Source organism: Mesoplodon mirus, assembly GCF_964341445.2.
Source record: "Mesoplodon mirus genome assembly, chromosome: 4".
NCBI lineage: Eukaryota > Metazoa > Chordata > Mammalia > Artiodactyla > Ziphiidae > Mesoplodon > Mesoplodon mirus.
In genome coordinates, this window is record NC_138979.1 from 43548801 (window position 1) to 43572416 (window position 23616).

The window sequence follows — 23616 nt, forward strand, 5'->3', positions numbered from 1 at the left end:
TATATTTTCCACATGCTGCATCTTCAAATATTAAAGCTAAAACTCCCTCTCCACCATATATATCAGTACTAAAGAACAACTAGTCAATTTTAAAATTATGGATATTTAGAACTGTTATTCAAAATGCCTTTTGTACAATTTCTTGCATTTCTTTAACTATATCATATACCACTGAACAGAAAGTACCAAATATAAGCATATCAATAACAAAAGTGGCTAAAATTGGTAGTAGTTGTATCTAATGCCAATGAGAAGGGAGATTCTCCTAGTTTCAAATGTATTTTGAACTCTTTGGGTCTAGTGACCCTTCAGAATGCAAGTTAGGGTGACCTCCACTTGTTGCCACCATGGCACCTCATGGTATACTAGTGAATCTCTGCTTAAACCCATTTACCATTTGACCTTGATGTATCAATTTTCATATACTAAGTACATCAGAAAATCATACTTACCTTGCATTCCTCATCCAGCAAATCTAGAATGCCCAGTTTAGATTCTATAAGATTAATGCAAGGCTGATTATCATAAAAATCTATGAGTGTCCATGGAATTTGTTCTTTCATATATTCCTCTTGTTCTAATTTGAAGACATGCTGAAATGAACAAGAAAAAACTGGCATTACTGCATCATTGCCATAAATAATGTTAGTCAAGAAACATTTATAAAAGGATACCAACATAATTTGAGATAGTCAATGGCTTCTAGCAACAATCTTGGAGAAGCATGATTTACATGCAAAGAACAAAATAAGAAAGCAAATATAAACCATAGACGGTAAAACCTCAGCAATATAGGATTTTCGGCAAACAAGAAAATCTAAGTATGTGAATACTTAAATAGCTGATAAATATGGCAGTCTTTTTGATTTTTTGATATATATCCCAAACTGCACTATATACTTTTTGGTCCCTTAAATTATTGCACAGTGCTGCTGACCACATGGGCACAGAAATACCTTAGCTGGCCTTGAACAACTATGCAGAGAGGATGCCCTCCAGACTACTGAAACATTCTGGGTGATGCTTACAGCATAACAAAGTAATTCTCTTAAGGGACTGTGGTGTTGAAGTTCATGTGTCTCAGAATTAGATTAACAGTTGGTCTTTTGTGTCTGCCTTGATTGTCCTCCACAGTCAGGGAGTCTATGGCTCACTTTTCTGGCTTCTACATCCAAATCTGCAAGCAGCTGCAACCACTATGAATCCATCGCTATTTCTGCTAAATGCTTCTCATCTCCATTGAGAAGCAATGGCTGAAGCATTTAGCAGAAATATGTATTGACTGCCTATCCTACGCCAGTCACTGCATACCATTAGCAAAACAGACATGGGCTCTGTCCTCATGGACTTTGAAGACTAGTGGGAGAAACAGAAATCAAGTAATCACAAGAAATATAATTACAAACTGTAATAATGTTCCAGAGGAAAATAATGGCGAGCTATGAGAGCAGGAGTCCTTATCCAGGTTAGATACAGGGTGGCAAGGGAAGGCTTCCTTGAGGAAGGGATGTGTGATCTGAGTTCTTCAGTGAAAGGTAGTTAAGTTGGTCCAGGAGGGAAGGGCAATCCAACCACTGCTACAGCTCCTGCTTCAAGTTGCACAGCCAATGAAGCCAACCCATAAATTCTAGTCTCTGCAGATGCTAATGACCTCTACTCATTTGTTCTTGGAGGGTTCTACTTTCTTTCTTGTCTCCTTTGTCACCTTGGTTCATTTCACACATCTTGCAACTTTTCTGGGAAGATAAGCCCTCTGTGGCTATTACCAGACAACATATATTTCCTAGAACCCAAAACCCCATGAAACTTAGGGGTTACCAAGATTTCTGATGCTTTACTCTCTTCACACATCTAGAACTTTTCCACTTTATTCTCCACTTATTATAATGCTGCTCTTGGCTCATTTACAGGATTTATAGTCTAACCAGCTGCAAAAGCTTTAGTTAAAAACAACAACAACCAAACGTGTCATCCATATGAATATTTATGTCATGTTAATTAGAAAGCAAATTTCTTCTGTTCTTTTGATTAATGAGAAAGCAAATAGGGCACCATGTGTCAGCAAGATGCCCTGTCTGATGGTACCAATAATTTCCAAAACAATGAGCCTTATCTTTTTTTAAATTCATTAAGTTACATGCAGTGCAGTTTCCACATTGACAACAAAAACACTGCTCCAAACTTTAGAGCCTGTTTCTCATACAATCTCTATGTTTAGTTTGGCAAAATCCATGGGGCCTCAAAAATTTTCAATTCTCAATTTGCCAAAATGACAGGTGGGCATGAGGTTCAATATGGCAAGAGATCCTTGGTGGATAAGGTAATGCCTCCAAGCACTGAACCTGCCAATCACCATGTTTCTCCTGCCCACTGCCCTACCCACAGCCCCTGCTGAGGGAGCAGCCCTAAGCACCAAATTCTTTATTGTGAGGCCCCAGGCTCCTAGTCACAGCTAGTCAAGTGCCAGAGATCTCTGATGAACGAATGAACTGGGTTAATCAAATTCTGTTTCTCGGGTATAAGAACTAGGAAACAGGCAATTAACAGTGGAAGCTGATGCTGAAAGAAGTCAAGATGAATGAGAGTTAAACAAGTTAAGAGGATGGGAGCATTCCAACCACTGCTTGGTTCACAGCAAGTGTGAGGTGAGTGAGGAAGCAGAAACCTTGACAAAATATATACAAAATAAAAATATATGCCATCCGATAAGAGGGAGTGGAGCAGTTGTGCAGAGAGAGGCTAAGATGCAGTGTGTGTGTGTGTGTGTGTGTGTGTGTGTGTGAGAGAGAGAGAGAGAGAGAGAGGAGAAACAGATGGATAGAGACAGAAAGAGGGAAAGAGAAAGGAGAGAGTCAGAAACACACATGCAGAGATATGAGGTCTTTGAGAAACAAACAAATTAGCCAGTCCTTAATAAGGCTGGCACTGGTTCCTTATACTTCTAGTCACCTTGTGCCAAAATATACTGGGAAAGAACAGAAGGCTGTGCCATTGATTAAAATATTAAGAAACTCAGGAAAACCTTGAGAAAAAATAAAGCTCAATTTAGTCTCTGATAGGTTTTTATTAATGTTCCTTATGCAGAGATGCAAAATACATTCTTGTAGAAACAGTCATAAGCCTAAGATTTTAAGATCACCTCTACATTATTTCACTGTACTAAGTAGCTTAATTTGCTAAATAAAGGTGGTCCAAATTTTTATCAAAGTACATGCAATATTTTTTGAAAATGAAATAGTTTAAAGGTTTTATGATGACAAGCAACAATCCCTTGTCCTATCCCTCCCCAACCCCAGTCTCATTCCCTGGAAGTGACCATTTTTAACTCCCTCAGCTATTTCTTCTGATATTTACCTCTAAAGAATATGCTTACCAGCTATTTTTTTATTTATTCATTTGAAACATTATCTATTGATTTATTGATATATATGTAGAAAAGAGAGTATGTCCTGGCTTTCTTGTTCTGACCTCTTGCTAATACAGCAAGTAAGAGTTAAGATAGTCATAACTCCACATATAGTTAGCCTCAGGAATGACCAACTGAAGGATATCCCTGGGATCAAAGTTTTACACCCCCTATATTACTACTTAACACACTTTCGGCTTCCCTCTCTCAATTTATTTGGACCAAGTTTTCACTATTCTCAGACAGCAATCCAAGGATGACCTTGAATCCAATCTGGACCATAAACATCTTTCCAAGGTTGCAGCATTTACTAATCCTAAATTCCTCAGCAGTTTAGCTGTTTTAAACCATAGATAATAATTGTAATTCACAACTTCATTTCTGGAACCAAACTTTAAACACATACTAGGAATTTGAGAGAATAATTTCTGGTAGAATATTATTCAAGCAAGAAAATTCTTACCATATTGAATTGTTGCTGTAGTTTTTCATTTGCATAATTTATGCAGAACTGTTCAAAACTATTTATCTCAAATGTTTCAAATCTGTAAAACCAAAAGTAATATGGGAAGAGGAGAAAAAGGAAGAAATAACTTTAAAAAAATATTCAAAATGTGCAAATCAGAAAGAAAGAAATAGGAAATTCCCCAACATGGTGAAACTTTCTTTCCACATCAGTGAAGATAAATAAGGGTTTGTAACTCAGTAACATGAAATATGTACCCAGCAGATAAGCATCAGCCAGGTGGCAGAAAGATTTTTTAAAGGCTGCAGCTTACGGACGTGTCTAACAGTATACGCTTTGGACGGCATATTCATCCTCAAGTAGGGAACAATCAGAGTTACGATAAAGCCATTGCTCTTGTCAGGTCACAGATGCATAGTGTCTATATACACATAGAAAGGAATGGGGAATAGAAATTTCATACACTCTTTTGAAAAACTGAACCAGGTAATGAAAAAGGCATCGTAAAGTGCAAATGTACAGGAAGGGTATTAACATTAAAGAAAGGTACCCAGAGAAGGCAAACTAGCAAATGAAATTAGACTTTTAAAAATTCTCTTCTAATTTTCCCTTCTCCTCACCAGTAGGAAACATAATCAAATACCCACTTAGGGTTACTAGATAGTCTCTAGAAAGAAATGCTCAGACCACTAAGCCAAATACACTTACCCATAAATGTCCAGCACGCCGATAAAAGAGTGCTGTTTGACAGCAGAATGGAGAACCTGATTGACATGATCTACAATCCAGTTAAAGAGCTTGGCATAGATGTGCTTGGCCAATGCATCACGGGCATTCGTGGCCTGCAGCTTGGAGATGGGCTTGATGTATGTCTCCGTGGCAGTAGCCAGCTTCCGATGGCAGAGCCAGTGACACATCTCCTCAAAGTCCACAGCCATGAGGTCACAGAAGATGCTGAGAGGTTCATGCTTGGGCTGCCAAAAGAGAATGGGTTATTTCCTAGGACCAGATCAATTAAGCAAAAATTTACTAAAAAATACTAACAAAGAGGTAACAATTAAAACCCAGCAATTTCTTTGTTATAACAAACAAGAAGATCACCTGAAGCTTATCAGTGATAATCACAATCATCCATCAAACCAGCATCTAGGCAGCACTTTGTAATCTCTTCTTGGGCTCATTTTTAAAATTACCTCTTCCTTTGTTTCCTGAGAGTACTTGTTCGGATCTCTCGTCAGGCACATTCATTCATTCAGTCAGTCAGAAAACGAGTCAGCTTGTCTACAAATGTTTACTGAGCGTCTATTATATGCTAGCAAACAAAAACAGACCTGTACCCTGTCCTCCTAGAACTTAAGAGTCACTAGGGGAAATAGGTGTTAACTAAATGATTGCTCCCTAAAATTAAAATTACTACAAAGGAGGACACTATACTAAGATGCCATGTGAAAGGAGAATGCTCTATTGAGGGAGGCAGGAGACAGGGCCTTGAGAAATGGAGTTGAGATCTGAAGGATGAAAAGGTGTTAACTTGGTGAAAGGGTCTTCCAAGCTGAGGGGACATCTGGTATAAAAGTCCTGTGGGAGGGAAACCAGAGATGTGAGGGATTGAAGCTGAGTGAGGGAGAAAATGTATGAGATGAAGCCAGAGGCTATACTATGGCTGGTCTTTCTGCTAAGAGCAATGGGGGCCCATGGCGGGTGGGGTACTGAAGGGTTATAAACAGTTAACCTGATGGTTATTTGTGTGACTTTTTAGACTAGAATCTCTAATCTAAGCATCCCCTGTATCACCTACAGGGATCCCTGTATCCCCTACAGCTGTCTTCCATAGGCTTTGCATGAATAGGCATTCAGTAAATACTTGTTTAATTTAACCCATGTTAGTGCATTATATTTTTCAACATCTTCACTCACACGTTTCAACTGCATCTGATAACATTCCTGGGGAATAGGTAGGGTGAACACTCTTATCTCCAATTTACAAATGAGGAAATAAGATACAAGAGAATACTTTGTTGAAAATCCCACAACCAGGGACTTCCCTGGTGGTCCAGTGGCTAAGCCTCCACGCTCCCAATGCAGGAGGCTCAGGTTTGATCCCTAGTCAGGGAACTAGACCCCACATGCAGCAACTAAGAGTTCGCATGCCGCAAGTACAGATCCCGCATGCCACAACTAAGACCCGGCACAGCCAAATAAATAAATAAATATTTTTTTAAAAAAATCACACAACAAGTTTATGTCAGAATTGCCATTACAACCCGGGTCTCCTGACATCCTCATCCCCTGACCCTTCCCACTGAAGCAGTCCCTTCCTTCTTTCATCTCCCCTCCTCCCAAGTAATCACTTCAGATACAAACCAGCACCATTACCAACAACATGGATCAACTCCCTGAAATAAGCAGCTTATTTCATTCATTTATATATATGAATCGTGTGACATCATTTAAAAGTGCATCAGCATTCTCTAAACATTCTATTTGAATGGCGTTACCACATTGTTCTATTAGATCAATGCTGTTAACTGTTTTGTTTAAATTTTCTATAACTAAACTAATTTTTGGACTTCTTTACCTATCAATAATTTAGAGAGGTCAGTAATATCCCACTAGGATAGATGTGTCTTTTTTTTTTAACAACTTTATTAGAGTATAATTGCTTTACAATGGTGTGTCAGTTTCTGCTTTATAACAAAGTGAATCAGTTATACATATACATATGTCCCCAAATCTCTTCTCTCTTGCATCTCCCTCCACCCCACCCTCCCTATCCCAACCCTCTAGGTGGTCACAAAGCACCGTGCTGATCTCCCTGTGCTATGCAGGGATGTGGCATATATACACAATGGAATATTACTCAGCCACAAAAAAGAATGAAACTGAGTTATTTGTAGCGAGGTGGATGGACCTAGAGACTGTCATACAGAGTGAAGTAAGTCAGAAAAAGAAAAACAAATACCGTATGCTAACACATATACATGGAATCTAAAAAAAAAAAAAAAAAAAGAAAGAAAATGGTCAGAAGAACCTAGGGGCAAAATGGGAATAAAGATGCAGATCTACTAGAGAGTGGACTTGAGGACATGGGGAGGGGGAAGGGTAAGCTGGGACAAAGTGAGAGAGTGACACGGACACATGGACTCTACCAAACGTAAAATAGATAGGTAGTGGGAAGCAGCAGCATAGCACAGGGAGATCATCTCGGTGCTCTGTGACCACCTAGACGGGTGGGATAGGGAGGGTGGGAGGGAGGGAGATGCAAGAGGGAAGAGATATGGGGACATATGTATATGTATAACTGATTCACTTTGTTATAAAGCAGAAACTGACACACCATTGTAAAGCAATTATACTCTAATAAAGATGTTAAAAATATATAACAAAAATAATGATAGTGAAGATGATCCAGGACCGCAGAAAAAGAATGGAGGCAAAGATCGAGAAGATGCAAGAAATGTTTAACAAAGACCTAGAAGAATTAAAGAACAAACAGAGATGAACAATACAATAACTGAACTGAAAACTACATTAGAAGGAATCAATAGCAGAATAACTGAGGCAGAAGAGTAGATAAGTGACCTGGGAGACAGAATGGTGGAGTTCACTGTTGCAGAACAGAATCAAGAAAAAAGAATGAAAAGAAATGAAGAGAGCCTAAGAGACCTCTGGGACAACATTAAACACAACAAGATTCGCATTATAGGGGTCCCAAAAGGGGAAGAGAGAGAGAAAGAACCTGAGAAAATATTTGAAGAGATTATAGTTGAAAAATTCCCTAACATGGGAAAGGAAATAGCCCCAAGTCGAGGAAGCACAGAGAGTCCCATACAGGATAAACCCAAGGAGAAACATGCCTAGACACACAGTAATCAAATTAGCAAAAATTAAAGACAAAGAAAAATTATTGAAAGCAGCAAGGGAAAAATCTTTTATAGCTGTTAGCAGTTGCCTTATGTATCGAGGTGCTCCTATGTTGGGTGCATATATATTTATAATTGTTATATCTTCTTCTTGGATTGATCCCTTGATCATTATGTAGTGTCCTTCCTTGTCTCTTGTAACATTTATTTTAAAGTTTGTTTTATCTGATATGAGTATTGCTACTCCAGCTTTCTTTTGATTTCCATTTGCATGGAATATCTTTTTCCATCCCCTAAGTTTCAGTCTGTATGTGTCCCTAGGTCTGAAGTGAGTCTCTTGTAGACAGCATGTATATGGGTCTTGTTTTTGTATTCATTCAGCGAGCCTCTGTCTTTTGGTTGGAGCATTATTCCATTCACGTTTAAGGTAATTATCGATATGTATGTTCCTATTACCATTTTCTTAATTGTTTAGGGTTTGTTTTGGTAGGTCCTTTTCTTCTCTTGTGTTTCCCACTTAGAGAAGTTCCTTTAGCATTTGTTGTAGAGCTGGTTTGGTGGTTGCTGAATTCTCCTAGCTTTTGCTTGTCTGTAAAGCTTTTGATTTCTCCATCGAATATGAATGAGATCCTTGCCGGGTAGAGTCATCTTGGTTTTAGTTTCTTCCCTTTCATCACTTTAGATATGTCATGCCACTCCCTTCTGGCTTGTAGAGTTTCTGCTGAGAAATCAGCTGTTAACCTTATGGGAGTCCCCTTGTATGTTATTTGTCAGGAAATCGACAGTAACAAAATAATACTGGGGGACTTTAACACCTCACTTACACCAATGGACAGATCATGAAAACAGAAAATTAATAAGGAAACAGAAGCTTTAAATGACACAACAGACCAGACAGATTAATTGATATTTATAGGACATTCCATCCAAAAACAGCAGATTACACTTTCTTCTCAAGTGCACACAGAATATTCTCCAGGATTGATCACATCTTGGGTCACAAGTCAAGCCTCAGTAAATTTAAGAAAACTGAAATCATATCAAGCATCTTTTCTGACCACAACGCTATGAGATTAGAAATCAATTACAGGGAAAAGAACATCAAAAACACAAACACGTGGAGGCTAAACAATACTTTACTAAATAACCAAGAGATCACTGAAGAAATCAAAGAGGAAATCAAAAAATACCTAGAGACAAATGACATTGAAAACACAATGATCCAAAACCTATGGGATGCAGCAAAAGCAGTTCTAAGAGGGAAGTTTATAGCAATACAATCCTACCTCAAGAAACAACAAATATCTCAAATAAACAATCTAACCTTACACCTAAAGGAACTAGAGAAAGAAGAACAAACAAAACCCAAAGTTATTAGAAGGAAAGAAATCATAAATATCAGAGCATAAATAAATGAAATAGAAACAAATAAAACAATAGCAAAGATCAATAAAACTAAAAGCTGGTTCTTTGAGAAGATAAACCAAATTGATAAACCAGTAGCCAGACTCATCAAGAAAAAGAGGGAGAGGACTCAAATCATTAAAATTAGAAATGAAAAAGAAGAAGTTACAACAGACACCACAGAAATACAAAGCATCCTAAGAGACTACTACAAGCAACTCTATGCCAATAAAATGGACAACCTGGAAGAAATGGACAAATTCTGAGAGAGGTATAACCTTCCAAGACTGAACCAGGAAGAAACAGAAAATATGAACAGACCAATCACAAGTAATGAAATTGAAACTGTGATTAAAAATCTTCCAACAAACAAAAGTCCAGGACCAGATGGCTTCACAGGTGCATTCTATCAAACATTTAGAGAAGAACTAACACTCATCCTTTTCAAACTCTTCCAAAAAATTGCAGAGGAAGGAACACTCCCAAACTCATTCTGTGAGACCACCATCACCCTGATACCAAAAGCAGACAAAGATACTACCAAAAAAAAGGAAATTACAGACCAATATCACTGATGAATATAGATGTAAAAATCCTCAACAAAATACTAGCAAACAGAATCCAACAACACATTAAAAGGATCATACAGCATGATCCAGTGGGATTTATCCCAGGGATGCAAGGATTCTTCAATGTACGGAAATCAATCAATGTGATACACCATATTAACAAATTGAAAACTAAAAACCACATGATCATCTCAATAGATGCAGAAAAAGCTTTTGACAAAATTCAACACCCATTTATGATAAAAACTCTCCAGAAAGTAGGCACAGAGGGAACCTACCTCAACATAATAAAGGCCATATACAACAAACCCACAGCAAACATCATTCTCTATGGTGAAAAACTGAAAGCATTTCCTCTCAGATCAGGAACGAGACAAGGATGTCCACTCTCACCACTATTATGCAACATAGTTTTCGAATTCCTAGCCACAGCAATCAGAGAAGAGAAAGAAATAAAAGGCATAAAATTGGAAAAGAAGTAAAACTGTCACTGTTTGCAGATGACATGATACTATACGTAGAGAAAAAGATGCCACCAGAAAACTACTAGAGCTAATCAATGAATTTGGTAAAGTTGCAGGATACCAATTTAATGCACAGAAATCTCTTGCATTCCTATACACTAATGATGAAAAATCTGAAAGCAAAATTAAGGAAACACTCCCATTTGCAACAAAAAGAATAGAATACCTAGGAATAAACCTACCTAGGGAGACAAAAGACCTGTATGCAGAAAATTATATGACACTGATGAAAGAAATTAAAGATGATACCAACAGATGAAGAGATATACCATGTTCTTGGATTGGAAGAATCAATATTGTGAAAATGACTATACTACCCAAAGCGATCTACAGATTCAGTGCAATCCCCATCAAATTACCAATGGCAATTTTTACAGAACTAGAATAAAAAATCTTAAAATTTGTATGGAGACACAAATGACCCCAAATAGCCAAAGCAGTCTTGAGGGAAAAAAACTGAGCTGGAGGAATAAGGCTCCTGCACTTCAGACTATACTACAAAGCTACAGTAATCAAGATAATATGGTACTGGCATAAAAACAGAAATATAGATCAATGGAACACAGCATAGAAAGCCCAGAGATAAACCCACACACCTATGGTCAACTAATCTATGACAAAGGAGGCAAGGATATACAATAGAGAAAAGACCGTCTCTTCAATAAGTGGTGCTGGGAGAACTGGACAGCTACATGTAAAAGAATGAAATTAGAACACTCCCTATCCCCATACACAAAAATAAACTCAAAATGGATTAGAGACCTAAATGTAAGACCAGACACTATAAACTCTTAGAGGAAAACATAGGAAGAACACTCTTTGACATAAATCACAGCAACAGCTTTTTTGGTCCACCTCCTAGAGTAATGGAAATAAAAACAAAAATAAACAAATGGGACCTAATGAAATTTCAAAGTTTTTGCACAGCAAAGGAAACTACAAACAAGACCAAAAGACAACCCTCAGAATGGAAGAAAATATTTGCAAACGAATCAACAGAGAAAGGATTAATCTCCAAAATATATAAAAAGCTCATGCAGCTCAATATTAAAAAAGTAAACAACCCAATATAAAAGTGGGCAGAAGACCTAAATAGACATTTCTCCAAAGAAGACAAACAGATGGCCAAGAAGCACATGAAAAGCTGCTCAACATCACTAATTATTAGAGAAATGTAAATCAAATCTACAATGAGGTATCACCTTACACCAGTTAGAATGGGCATCATCAGAAAATCTACAAACAACAAATGCTGGAGAGGGTTTTGTACTGTTGTACTGTTGGTGGGAATGTAAATTGATACAGGTACAATGGAGAACAGTATGGAGGTTCCTTAGAAAACTAAAAATAGAATTACCATATGACCCAGCAATCCCACTACTGGGCATACACCCTGAGAAAACCATAATTCAAAAAGACACATGTACCCCAATGTTCATTGCAGCACTATTTACAATAGCCAGGACATGGAAGCAACCTAAATGCCCATCAACAGATGAATGGATAAAGAAGATGTGGTACATATATACAATGGAATATTACTCAGCCATAAAAAAGAACGAAATTGGGTCATTTGTAGAGATGTGGATGGATCTAGAGACTGTCATACAGAGTGAAGTAAGTCAGAAAGAGAAAAACAAATATATATTAATGCATATATGTGGAACCTAGAAAAATGATACAGATGAACCAGTTTGCAAGGCAGAAATTGAGACACAGATGCAGAGAACAAATGTATGGACACCAAGGGGGCACAGTGGCAGGGTGTGTGTGTGTGTGTGATGAATTGGGAGATTGGGATTGACATGTATACACTGATATGTATAAAATGGATGACTAATAAGAACCTGCTGTACAAAAAAATAAATAAAATTCAAAAAAAAAAAACACATAGTGACTCTATCTCCAGTATTGCTTTTGGCCTCAAAGTCTGTTTTGTCCAGTATCAATACAGGTCTGCCAGTTTTTTTCTAGCTATTATGGTGTGTGTTTTCTAAACCTTTTACTTTTGAACTATCTGTACCTTTATGTTTTAGGAATGCATCTTTCAAAAGTACATACCTGAATTCTAAAACCAGTCTGACAATCCATATTAGCTGAAACATTGGTTCATCTGTAATTATTTCTACCTTCTTTTGTGCCTTTACTTGTCCCACCTTTTCTAAAATTTTCTCTACCTCTCTTGCTATGTTTGGATTATTTTTTTCAGTTAATTTTTCTCTCTACTAGTTTAAAAGGTTTACCTTCTGTTTCTATTTTTATGATAGAAGCATTAAGTTACATTAGTTAACTTAGTGTAATTAACTAACACGAACTCCAAACACTCCATCCCAGTCTATAAGCTTTGTTATCCAGGACTTTAGTTCCATCTTTTTGCGGGGAAGGAGGGGCTGGTGATTCACTTTATTTTTTTTTAACTTTTTATTTTGAACTAATTTCAGACTAACAGAAAAGTTGCAAGAAGAGTACTAAGAATTCCCTTCACCCAGATTCCCTAAATAGTAATATTTTACCGAGTTTGCTTGCATCATTCTCTTTCTTTCTCACTCTTTCACGTACATATACATACATGTTATTTTTTCAGAACCTTCTGAGAGCATGTTACAAACATGATGCTCTTTTGGTTCTAAATATTTCACTGTTCATTTCCTAAAATCCAAAGACATTATCTTATATAACTATAGTATAGTCAGTAAAATCAGGAAATTAGCAATGATACAACCCTATTACCTAGCTGGCAGATCTAATTCAAATTTTGCTGATTGACCTAATAATGTCCTCTGAGGGCAGGCTGGGGGGGGGGGGGGGGCGGGGCACATTTCTATGGTCCAGGATCCAATCTAGGTTTATACATTGAATTTAGTCATCTTGTTTCATTAATCACCTTTAATTTAAATAGCTCTTCACTCTTTTTTTTTGTCTTTTGAGAACTTGACATTTTAGAAGAATAGTATGTCTCTCAGTTTGGGTCTATATGATGTTGCCTCAGATTCGGGCCATGCCTTTTTGGCAGGAATGCTAGAGAAGTGATGTGGCACCTTCCTCAGGGTGCTGCATCAGAACTCATGTGATGCTGACTGGTTGCTTGGTTAAGGGAGCATCTGCCAGGTTTCTCCACTACCTTTCCCTTTGTAATGAATAAGTATTTTGTGGCCCAATACACTAGTCATTATTATTATTCTTTTAATTAATCAAATTTTATCTACATTTGCCCATACTTTACTAGTTTATTTTTTTTTAATATTTATTTATTTATTTATTTATTTATTTATTTATTTATTTATTTATCGCTGCGTTGGGTCTTCGCTGCTACGTGTGGGCCCTCTCCAGTTGTGGCGAGCTGAGGCCACTCCCTGCCATGGTGCGAGGGCCTCTCATTGTGGTGGCCTCTCCCGTTGCAGAGCATGGGCTCTAGGTGCACGGGCTTCAGTAGTTGTGGTTCATGGGCCTAGCTGCTCCGCGGCATGTGGGATCTTCCCGGACCAGGGCTCAAACCTGTGTCCCCTGCTTTGGCAGGCGGATTCCCAACCACTGCGCCACCAGGGAAGCCCTTTACTAGTTTATTGATTCACCAATTCTTCTGGAATTTTAGATCTTGTATCTGGGATCAGTTTCCTTCTGCCTAAACTATGTCTTTTAATATTTCCTTTAGTGAGGGCCTATTGGTGACAAATTCTCACAAGTTTCTATTTGTCTGAAAACACCTCTGTTATTTTCCTCATTGTAGAAAGATATCTTTACTGGATATACAGTTCTAAGTTAGTAGTTATTTACTCTAGAACACTGATGATAGTCCCCTGTTTTCTGGCTCCTACTACTGCAGTTGGGAAGTGAACTATCAGTTTAATGGCTACTTCAAGAGTAGTATGTCTTATTTCTCTCCTGTTTTAAGATTTTTCTCTTCACCTGTGGTAGCATTATGGTGTGCCTAGGTGTGGATTTCTTTTTATTTATCCTAACTGGGATTTTTTTGCCTTTCCAAATCTGTGGTGTAGTGTCATTTTCACAGGTTCTGAAATTTGTTAGTAAGTAATTACCTCTTCAAACATTATGTCTGGCTCATTCTCTTCTTTCTCTCCCTTAGGAATTCTCATTATATTAAAATTAGATTTTATTACTCCATCCTTCGTCTCTTTTAACTATTGTTAAGGGCTCCAGCTTGGGGCCCATCTTGCATTTTGGACCATTTCTTCACTTCTGTCTTCCAGCTCATCACTTCCCTACTCAGTTGTGTCAAATATGCTGTTAATTTCTTTCAGCATTATTAGTAGGTTTGACTCTGCTCTCTGTTGTTTCACCTAGCTCTATTTTGTTTTATCATGGGATTTGAGATTTTTGACTGTGAGCCAATATTTCTTGTAACTTTTCTTCTGGGACTCTGTTGAGTCCTGGATTGAAGGTGGATTTGTATTTGCTTCTGTCGGGCATCCAGGGAACTACCAATCCAGGACCAATTTAAACTAAGTTTTGTGTATGTAGCTTTTGAGGACCATCCAGGAACTATGAAATCAGACTGGGAAGTATGTGTGAGGGTCAGTTTATTGTTATAAATTTTTAGGGAACTATGTTTTCCCCCTCCACTTAGCTTTGAGACTTGCTTTTTCTTTGTACTCTTGGAGAGTGTCGTGAGCAAGTTCCTCATTTAGGGTCTCAGCTTTAGCCAGTTTTCCTTCCTGTTCCCCTGTTTATATGAGTCCTAGGCTTTGTTTTTTTGTCTTCTGCACCCCATTTGGCTATGAAAACCGAAGCTCAACATCACTGGGTTCAGCAAACGCCCTCCACGTGAGTCTTAGCTTCAGAGTTCTGCTTCATTCTCTGAGTTCCTGTTTTCACTCAGTTTATGGCCTCTGAGAAGTTCTTATGTATTTATTAAAAATATTTTAAAATATAATTTATCCAGCATGAAGCTCAATCAGAGCAACCAGTCCAAAACTGCTAGAAAAGGAAGTCTCTTTCATTTTACAGATGAGCAAACTGAGGTTCAGAAAAGCTAAGCAACTCACCCCAAAACACAGAGAGTAAATAGTAAAGTTGGGATTGAACCCAGGCAGAGACACTGAAACATGTATTTCAAAACTAAAGTCTAATTTACCCAAATTTAAGTCACATGAATTAATCTACATGTAGATTTGCAAATATCAACTTGGGTGTCGGAAGAGTGAAACATAAATCTCAAAATTGTTTCCTATTATACTCCTTGAGGAAGCAGGATGGAAAAAGAATTATATTAAAACTGCCTCCATTTTAATAAAGTTAAAAATACCTAATAAATATACACTGCATATGTACATGTGTGCAAGTGTGAGTGTGTGTATGTGTGTGATCTTTGATGGTGGTGATCAGAAAATACTGCAAATCACAAATGCCCAGTGAGAACAATCTGAGACTGTCAGGTTTTGTTACAGTTTAAACAAATGAACTGAATTTTAATTCTCAGTGTGTAGTTATCACTACGTGTGGAAGAATATGTAAATCATAGTGAAGACGCCCTATCTCCCCAGCCATCTAACTCTTCTTCTCAGGAGTAACCACTTTTAACAGTTTCTTCAGTAACTTTTAAACCATATTACATTTCCACAGCTGAGGAGACAAATGAACTTACCAATTCTGCTATGTGAGCCATGGGCCAAATGAGCCCTTCTCTCTAGTCTCACCAGTCCAACTTTCACATCTAATATTTCCTACTGCTGTTTATACAGCTCAGACATATATCCAAGTTCTCTCCTCCCCTCCCTCTGCCCCCACCACCCCAATCACTGTGCACCAGGGATCTGAATCCACATTTCTTTGTTTATAATTCAAGATTCTATTCTACATAGTGTATCTGTCTAATAATTACCTCTCTGATAGTTACTAATGTTAGTTAATAGAGAGACTTCAAACACATTGTTTCCATAAAGAGTCAACAAAACTAAAATATAAATCAACTGTCATCACATGAAGCTTGCTCTGAACTTACAGGGATTGTGCAGCTGTCTGAATCTCGAGACGTAAATCCAACATTGCCTAAGTGAAGGATGCCAGCAAGTATTCGGAAAATTCCCATCTGATAAGATTCACTAATTCCTGAAACAGCAGAGTAAATGAACAAGTGATCAATTTCAGAACAGGAACTAAACAATTATAGCAGACAATTTTAAGTCCATCTTTAACTCTTGAATAATGCCAGATGTTGTAGACATTATAATGTGTCATAGTTAACAACACTTTCATCTTTGTTGACATTAACACATAATGCGCTTTAGCATTATGGTTGAGAGCACGGGCTGTGGAATGAGACAGACCTCAGCTTGAGGCCTGGCTCTGCTCCTGACCTGCCATCTCACATTGGCAGGTAACTTCACCCTTCTATCCTTCTGTTTTCTCATTTGAGATACAGGGACAATAGGGACTATCTCAAAGGGAGTTTGTAAACATTAAATAAGAAAATGCACATAGTAAACTTAACACACTATGTGGCACATGGTAGGTGCTAAACAAACTATCACCATCGTTGTCACACACTGAATTTAAGTATCTCATTAACAATATTACCTTTTCTATTTATCTCTACTCCAAATGCAAGTTGTAGCCCAATAAGGCTGTTTTAAGTCAGATTATTTAATTACTTCTTCTAACTACAGACCAACTATAAGTCAAAGAGACCCCAAGATTAGAAGCGCTCAGGCTGGTGTTGCACCCCAGCCTGATGAGCAAGTATCTAAACGCAGCATTAGAGCAGGACCTGAAGGATCAGGCAGGATGAGAAACCTGGACAGCCCTTGGTATTTTACCAGCTCGGGCTTCATTTTTCAATAAGGTAAGATTTTTCCAGAATATTACATATAAATTATATTCCAGTAAAAATAGTAAAATGATTTCCAAATATGTAACTATATACAGAGTAATTGACAGTTCATCTTACAAGGAATGTTTCTGCCATCTCCTGCATTATGGCTTTTTCAAATTTGCAATTTTCTATTTACGAAGAGAATTAGCCCCGGAAGAAAAGCAGTGTTTCTCAAACTATAATATGCATATGAATCACCAATGGATCTGGTTAAAATGCAGATTCTGGTTTAGTAGGTCTGAGACGGGGTCTGAGATTCTAAATTTTTGCAAGCTCCATAGTGGTCCTGGACCATACTTTGATTAGCAATGCTTTTAAATTAAATTAACTCACCTCAGGTTACTCCTCAAAGTACCAATATATGACTTGAGAATTATTCATATTCTGAAGCTTTTAAATAAATAATTCAACACTAAAAGTTATATAACTACATTTCTAAAGGTCAATTTATTTATGTAGATCAATTTTTTTTTAATCCAGAAACAAGACAGTGACATGAGCTATTTCAGAAACAGAATAAACTACAGGTAATACAGTGTTTTGTCACCAAGCCAGCTCAACCACATTTCCAGGCCACAAAAGACACCCAAAACGAAAAAACAAACACAAAAAAATCCTATAAAACATGAGTTTTTGTATAGAAACCCATTTCATTTGGCTCTAGCTTTCAGATTTTGTAAAAATTTAAGTAAACAGTCCCACATCCCCTGATGCCCTCAATGTATTTTTTTTTAATAAACTTATTTATTTTATTTTTGGCTGCGTTGGGTCTTTGTTGCTGCGGATGGGCTTTCTCTAGTTGTGGCGAGCGGGGGCTACTCTTCGTTGTGGTGTGCGGGCTTCTCATTGTGGTGGCTTCTCTTGTTGCGGAGCACGGGCTCTAGGCATGTGGGCTTCAGTAGTTGCAGCACGCGGGCTCAGTAGTTGTGGCACACAGGCTTAGTTGTTCCGCGGCATGTAGGATCTTCCCAGCCCAGGGCTTGAACCTGTGTCCCCAGCATTGGCAGGCGGATTCTTAACCACTGAGCCACCAGGGAAGCCCCTGAATGTATGTTTTAAATAGCTTTACTGAGGAATAATTTGCATACCATAAAATTTATCCATTTAAAATATGCAATTCAATGGTTTTTAGTAAATTTACAGAGTTGTGCAACCATCACCATAACCTAATTTCAGTACAGTCCCCATCACCTCCAAGAGAAACACTGTACTCATTTGCTGTCCAACTGTGTTTTATAAAGAATCTAAAAATAAATTAAAAACAAAACACCGAAAATGAATGTTAAATCTCTCAACAATTCTCACCACTTAATATGAAGCTAGGCCAATATTCCAATCAAAGGTTGCTTGAGTCAAAAAGCTATTGCTGGGCTTCCCTGGTGGCGCAGTGGTTGAGAGTCCGCCTGCCGATGCAGGGGACACGGGTTCGTGTCCCGGTCCGGGGAGATCCTACATGCCGCGGAGCGGCTGGGCCCGTGAGCCATGGCCACTGAGCCTGCGCGTCCGGAGCCTGTGCTCCGCAATGGGAGAGGCCACAATAGTGAGAGGCCCGTGTACTGCAAAAAAAAAAAAAGCTATTGTTTCTAAAAATTCAAGAATAAGATTACATACCCAGCAAAGTGCAGGCCTGCCTGGTTTGTACCATCTCCTTGGCATCATCTACTCCTTCAATCACAGGACTGCCACCTTGCTTCGTGTAATGAAAGTTATTTGCGTCTCCTGCAATTAAGGAAAAATTTTTAAAAGATTTGCAGTCTATGAAAAGGCCTTGACTTCTACCCTTATGTCCACTCTGAATTAGAGGCAGTGACAGCACAATAAAGTGTATAGAGTCTGAAATTTGACTTCCTGTGTTTTTAGTTATATTTTAATACAAGACTCAAAATTAAATAATGGAGTGAAATGTTTGTAGAATTTGTGAAATGAATAGTTCTTTCCTAAAGGTTTTATTCCAATCTACAGGCTAGGATAATTTCTTCAAACACTTTACTCCCTTCTTCATAGAGTTCCACCTATGGAACCTCATAGATTTCCACCACGTAAACTCCTTTACATTTTTTTTCCTTTTAATCAAGGCAAATTTCAAACATATACAAAAGTACAGAAACTAGTATAATGAGCCCTTGTGTACTCATCACTCATCTTAAACAAGTATCAACTCAAGGCCAATCTTGTTCCCTTTATACAGCCACTCACCACTTCCTCATCCCATGAGTTATCTTGAAGCCAACTGTAGGCCTCTTATCATTTCATCTATAAATATTTCAGTATGAGATAATCTCCTTTTTAAGAAGTAAATTTGTGAACTCAGAAATTAACATAAGACAATACCAGCACAATAAATCTAGTGCTATATTCATACCTAATCGCAGCATTTTAAATTCAGGTAACTTTGCTGAGGCACAAAGCTGATAGAAGATATGATAGTTTCTCTCCTCTTCTGCCTTTGAAAAAAGAAGAGTTTTCAATTACAGCATTTTAATCTAAAACCCAGAAAATTCAATCATAAAAATAAAAATTTAATTAACTCATTTGATGAAATAAACTGTTCTCTCCCAAATTTCCTAATACATATCTATGATTATTAAACCTTGTGATTTATTAGCTATGTGCATCTGTGTGAGTGTGTATCTGTTGGTCACATTCAAAATAATATACGTGATAGTAATGCTTTTTGAACTAGTGAACAGCTTGCTATATGGCACTGTCATAAGAGATCAGTGCCTCTGAGGGAAGCTAAAACCTTTTTATTTTTTTCCCTGCAACACTCAATATTTTCTCACAGTATTTTTTTAGATTCATGGTCTTCTTAAGACTTTTGACTAGAAAAAAAAAATCCCATTTTTGCCATATCTACTGTAGCTGTTTGTAAGAAATCCACAAATACACTACATCATCCTTATCATTTTAGTTTATATATTTAAAAATCAATAAAAATTTTTTTAAATAGAAAATAAATCATGTACAATTCTAAGATCGTTTCTTACTATTTTCTGACAGTCTTTTTCCACATATATACTTTAAAAATACAGTTATACAATATTATTATACTCTATTGTCATATCCTTGAATTCTGCAGTGTATTCAGTTAACTGAAGAATAGAGCAAGTAAGGCCAAGGTCAGGTTTGATGCCCAACAGGGGCTGGTGTCTGGTAAAGAAAACTTAGTTTTCTGTGTTTAGTGCACAGAATACACCAAACAAATTAACAATATACCAATGACCACAAGCATGAATAGGCAAGAGGTCAGGTGTTTCAGTACACAGACAACTAGAAAAGCAGGGGGATCTGCAGAAATGCTTTGGTCATCTTTGTACATGAAGGACAATATCAAGTATGCTCTTTCTGACTATTTGACTCACTTTGGTATAACCAAACATCCACAATATTATATAGCCCTGTGGGTTGGGGAACAGCTAGAATTACTTCAATGTTTCTAGACAAGACAATAAGGATTAGGCCTTAACATTTTGTCTTAAGCACTACTAGCCTCTGGTCACCATACCCATTTTCCCTTTAATCGTCTACCTATCAATCAAATCTGTACTATTTAGACTCAACCTTCTCTTAGATCTATATATAGTTCCCTCATTGTTTCCTCTGGCTACTAAACATTTTTTTTTGGACCTATTCAAGTATACATGTGTGCGCAGTAACACTGCTCTGCATGTATCTAGATATTAGAACAATGGAGGAGGGTGACTATTCCTTCACTATACAAATCAGGTATTACGTTTAGGTAGCCACAAATCAGGCACACCCCCAAAGTCAAAGCCAGGATAGCTCTAGGCTGCCCAAACTCATGACTCTCAGTATGTCTCAGACAGTTTCAAAGCCTTAAGACACTTGTGCAATGGGAATTGTAGACTCTGCTACATGGTGGTGCCAGGGCTATCTGAACCTCAATATGGCGAGCGTCTAGTTAAGGGACCACAGGAAGCCCATCTCAGCATGTAGTGGGTCACCGGGAGTCCTATATGGGGAGTTTTCCAATGGTAAGTCCACATTCCCTGAGTATACCTATAAACAGGTGAATGCACACCTGCTGGTGCTGTAATGTGTAGTACTTCCCATTTACAAATAAAAAAGGAGTAAGTTCCCTGGTGAGGATTCTGGGCTTTCACTGCCATGGCCTGGGTTTAGTCCTCATTGGGGAACTGAGATCCCTGCCCCCCGAAAAGGAGTAAGAGCATATGTGCAAATGCAAGTCTGGCACTGATCCATACACTTGAGTGTGTTCTTTGACAGTAGTTCACAACTGAGTTGTGAAGATCTTTTAACCCTCATTATTCTGTCTAAACAGTATCACATTCTGAGAGAAGGAAGGAAGAAGGACAAGGATAATCTTTTTTTCGTGAACTGAGTTCAAACTGTAACTCATTGAAGCACAGACCAATATCTTCCCTATCAACTGGGAAATGTGACAGACAAGACTAAACTAATAGTGCCTCTTCTTAACTAAGCTTTTCCTACAAGCATTTGGAGGAAACAGTCAAAACCATTAAACCTAAATCACTGCCCAGTCCCAAAGACTATTAGTCTAAGGGGTATCCTCTGATAGGCACTGTTTTACATGTTTCAGTCCAAGTGTGGTTTGTAGTAATATTGTAGTAATATTGTCATAACATGCTCAAGAACATCTGGGAATAAAATGCACACCAACAAACATGAGCTCTGGAATTATATGGCAATCTATATGTATACCTGCCCGGCTTACCTGGAACACCACTCTGGATTTCTCTAAAAGGTAAGTTCTCATATTGGCACCAATGATTCGATATCTCTTATCAAAACCAATCTCAATGTACTTCCCAAAACGGCTGCTATTATCATTCCTGGTTGTCTTAGCATTTCCGATTGACTAAGAAACAAAGGGAAAACAATAAGGTTTTAGAAGTGCAGTTCATGCCCTGACATTTACAGATTTGTTCAGGGAGAGAAAGAACACAACCCTTTAAAATTGATTCTTTTAAAAACAGAACCAGTTTTGCCCCTGCAGGCACAACTGTATGCTTTGCTCACTGCACAACCACACAGGTATACTCTAATAGTCCGTATCGGCCTTGTTATTCTCGCACAAATTATTTTCAGAAACAGCAGACTCGAGCCCAGTGCCTGGGACGTCTTCAACCACCATTTGTGGTATGGAACATACTCATTCATGTCAACAAAGGAAAAGAACGGATGGGACCAGGGGCTGCCTAGGCACATGCCCTCTTAGTTAAATAACAGGGTTTGGTTTCTTGAAAAACTTTGTCTGTTTTATGTAAATAAGCTGGTTAAGACAAATTAATATTTTCCTGGAAATATTGCTTTGGTGTTCAGGGTCTCTTTAGCCAGTAGGCCCAGCTGGAGTGCTTATTAGTGGAGTGTTAGTAATTACCCACTTAATTCAAAGCCATTTTCAGAAACCAGAGACAGTAAAATTTGGCTTTGGATTTTGATAGTTGTATCTAACTTGCAAGACATCTGCTAAAGAATGCAGAGAATGTAACTTTCTGCTAAATTTTTCATATAATCTTAAAAATTTAAATTGAATATGCACTGCTTTCTGATTTAGGTAACATGCATCTATACATTTTTCTTTCAAAGCAAAGCAAAAAACATGCTGTAGTTAGAAAAGCGAGTGTTAACATACTGCATAAATTAAATGCTTAATAAGATAATTTCATACAATTAATATCTTTCACTGTGCAAAGCCTGTGACTATTAGGATTAGTATATTGAAACCACAGCAGAGAGAAAGATATGAAAATGCTCTGGAGCATTAAGAAAGCAATACAAAAAAAAAAAAGCAATACAAACACAAGTGATGAAAACAGTAGTAACATAGCCATAAAAGTCCACACATTAGATTCTCTGATCAATCAAAGAAAACGTATTTTCACTCTCTGAAATATAAGACATGTATTACCCTATTCTGTTTTGGCAATGAGAACACTGCTAACTTTCAGATTAACATTATAGACTGAAAGAATAGTTGGAAGCTATCTTCCCAGCAAAACTTGATATTACAAAAAGCACAACAAAAAGTCTCCATATATTCCCATTATTTTTATTTTGTTTAGAAAATAAATGTGAAATTTTCTTTCAGCGCAACATATTCTGTCAAAGAGCAGATGGAGGATTACATGTAGTAGCAGTGGCAGCAGCAGTAATAATTACTGAGTGTTTACCAGGCACTGTCCTGAGCACTTTCCCCCAGCAACTAAGCAAGTTAGGGGAGGGTGGTCCACAGCTTCTCCTTTCTCCCAGACTCTTATCCCAACCTCCATATGTCATCCCCCCGCCCCAATCTACTTACAGTGGGGGTCAGAGTGGCCAACTTGCCAAGATAATACTACACTCTGTGAGAAGAAGTGAGCAGGCCAGAGTTGAAACAGACCCTTTTGTCTTTGAGTACAAGGTATATAAACATATAGCAAAGAATGGTAGAAGGAGTAAATGAAATAGAAGTCTGAAGATCTGGGTATCACACCAGGGCCTACCACTAACTTGCCATCATTTAATCCTCTGAGGAGCATTAGTGTCCCCAGGTGTAAACTGACTGGAATA

The 23616-nt window shown here is 37.8% G+C and overlaps 1 protein-coding gene across 4 annotated transcripts in view; it reads right to left on the reverse strand.

Moving 5' to 3' along the window:
- Positions 1-23616, reverse strand: part of MYO5A (myosin VA) — a 200975-nt gene that overhangs the window by 85227 nt on the left and 92132 nt on the right. For all 4 annotated transcript variants that reach the window (XM_082618354.1, XM_082618353.1, XM_082618352.1 and 1 more), the window contains exons 6-12: positions 21779-21922; positions 19424-19505; positions 18673-18780; positions 16192-16298; positions 4581-4846; positions 3870-3951; positions 453-593 (exon numbers count right to left, since the gene is read on the reverse strand). In XM_082618354.1, coding sequence (XP_082474480.1) covers positions 453-593; positions 3870-3951; positions 4581-4846; positions 16192-16298; positions 18673-18780; positions 19424-19505; positions 21779-21922 — 930 coding nt within the window. The remainder of the gene's footprint in view (positions 1-452; positions 594-3869; positions 3952-4580; positions 4847-16191; positions 16299-18672; positions 18781-19423; positions 19506-21778; positions 21923-23616) is intronic.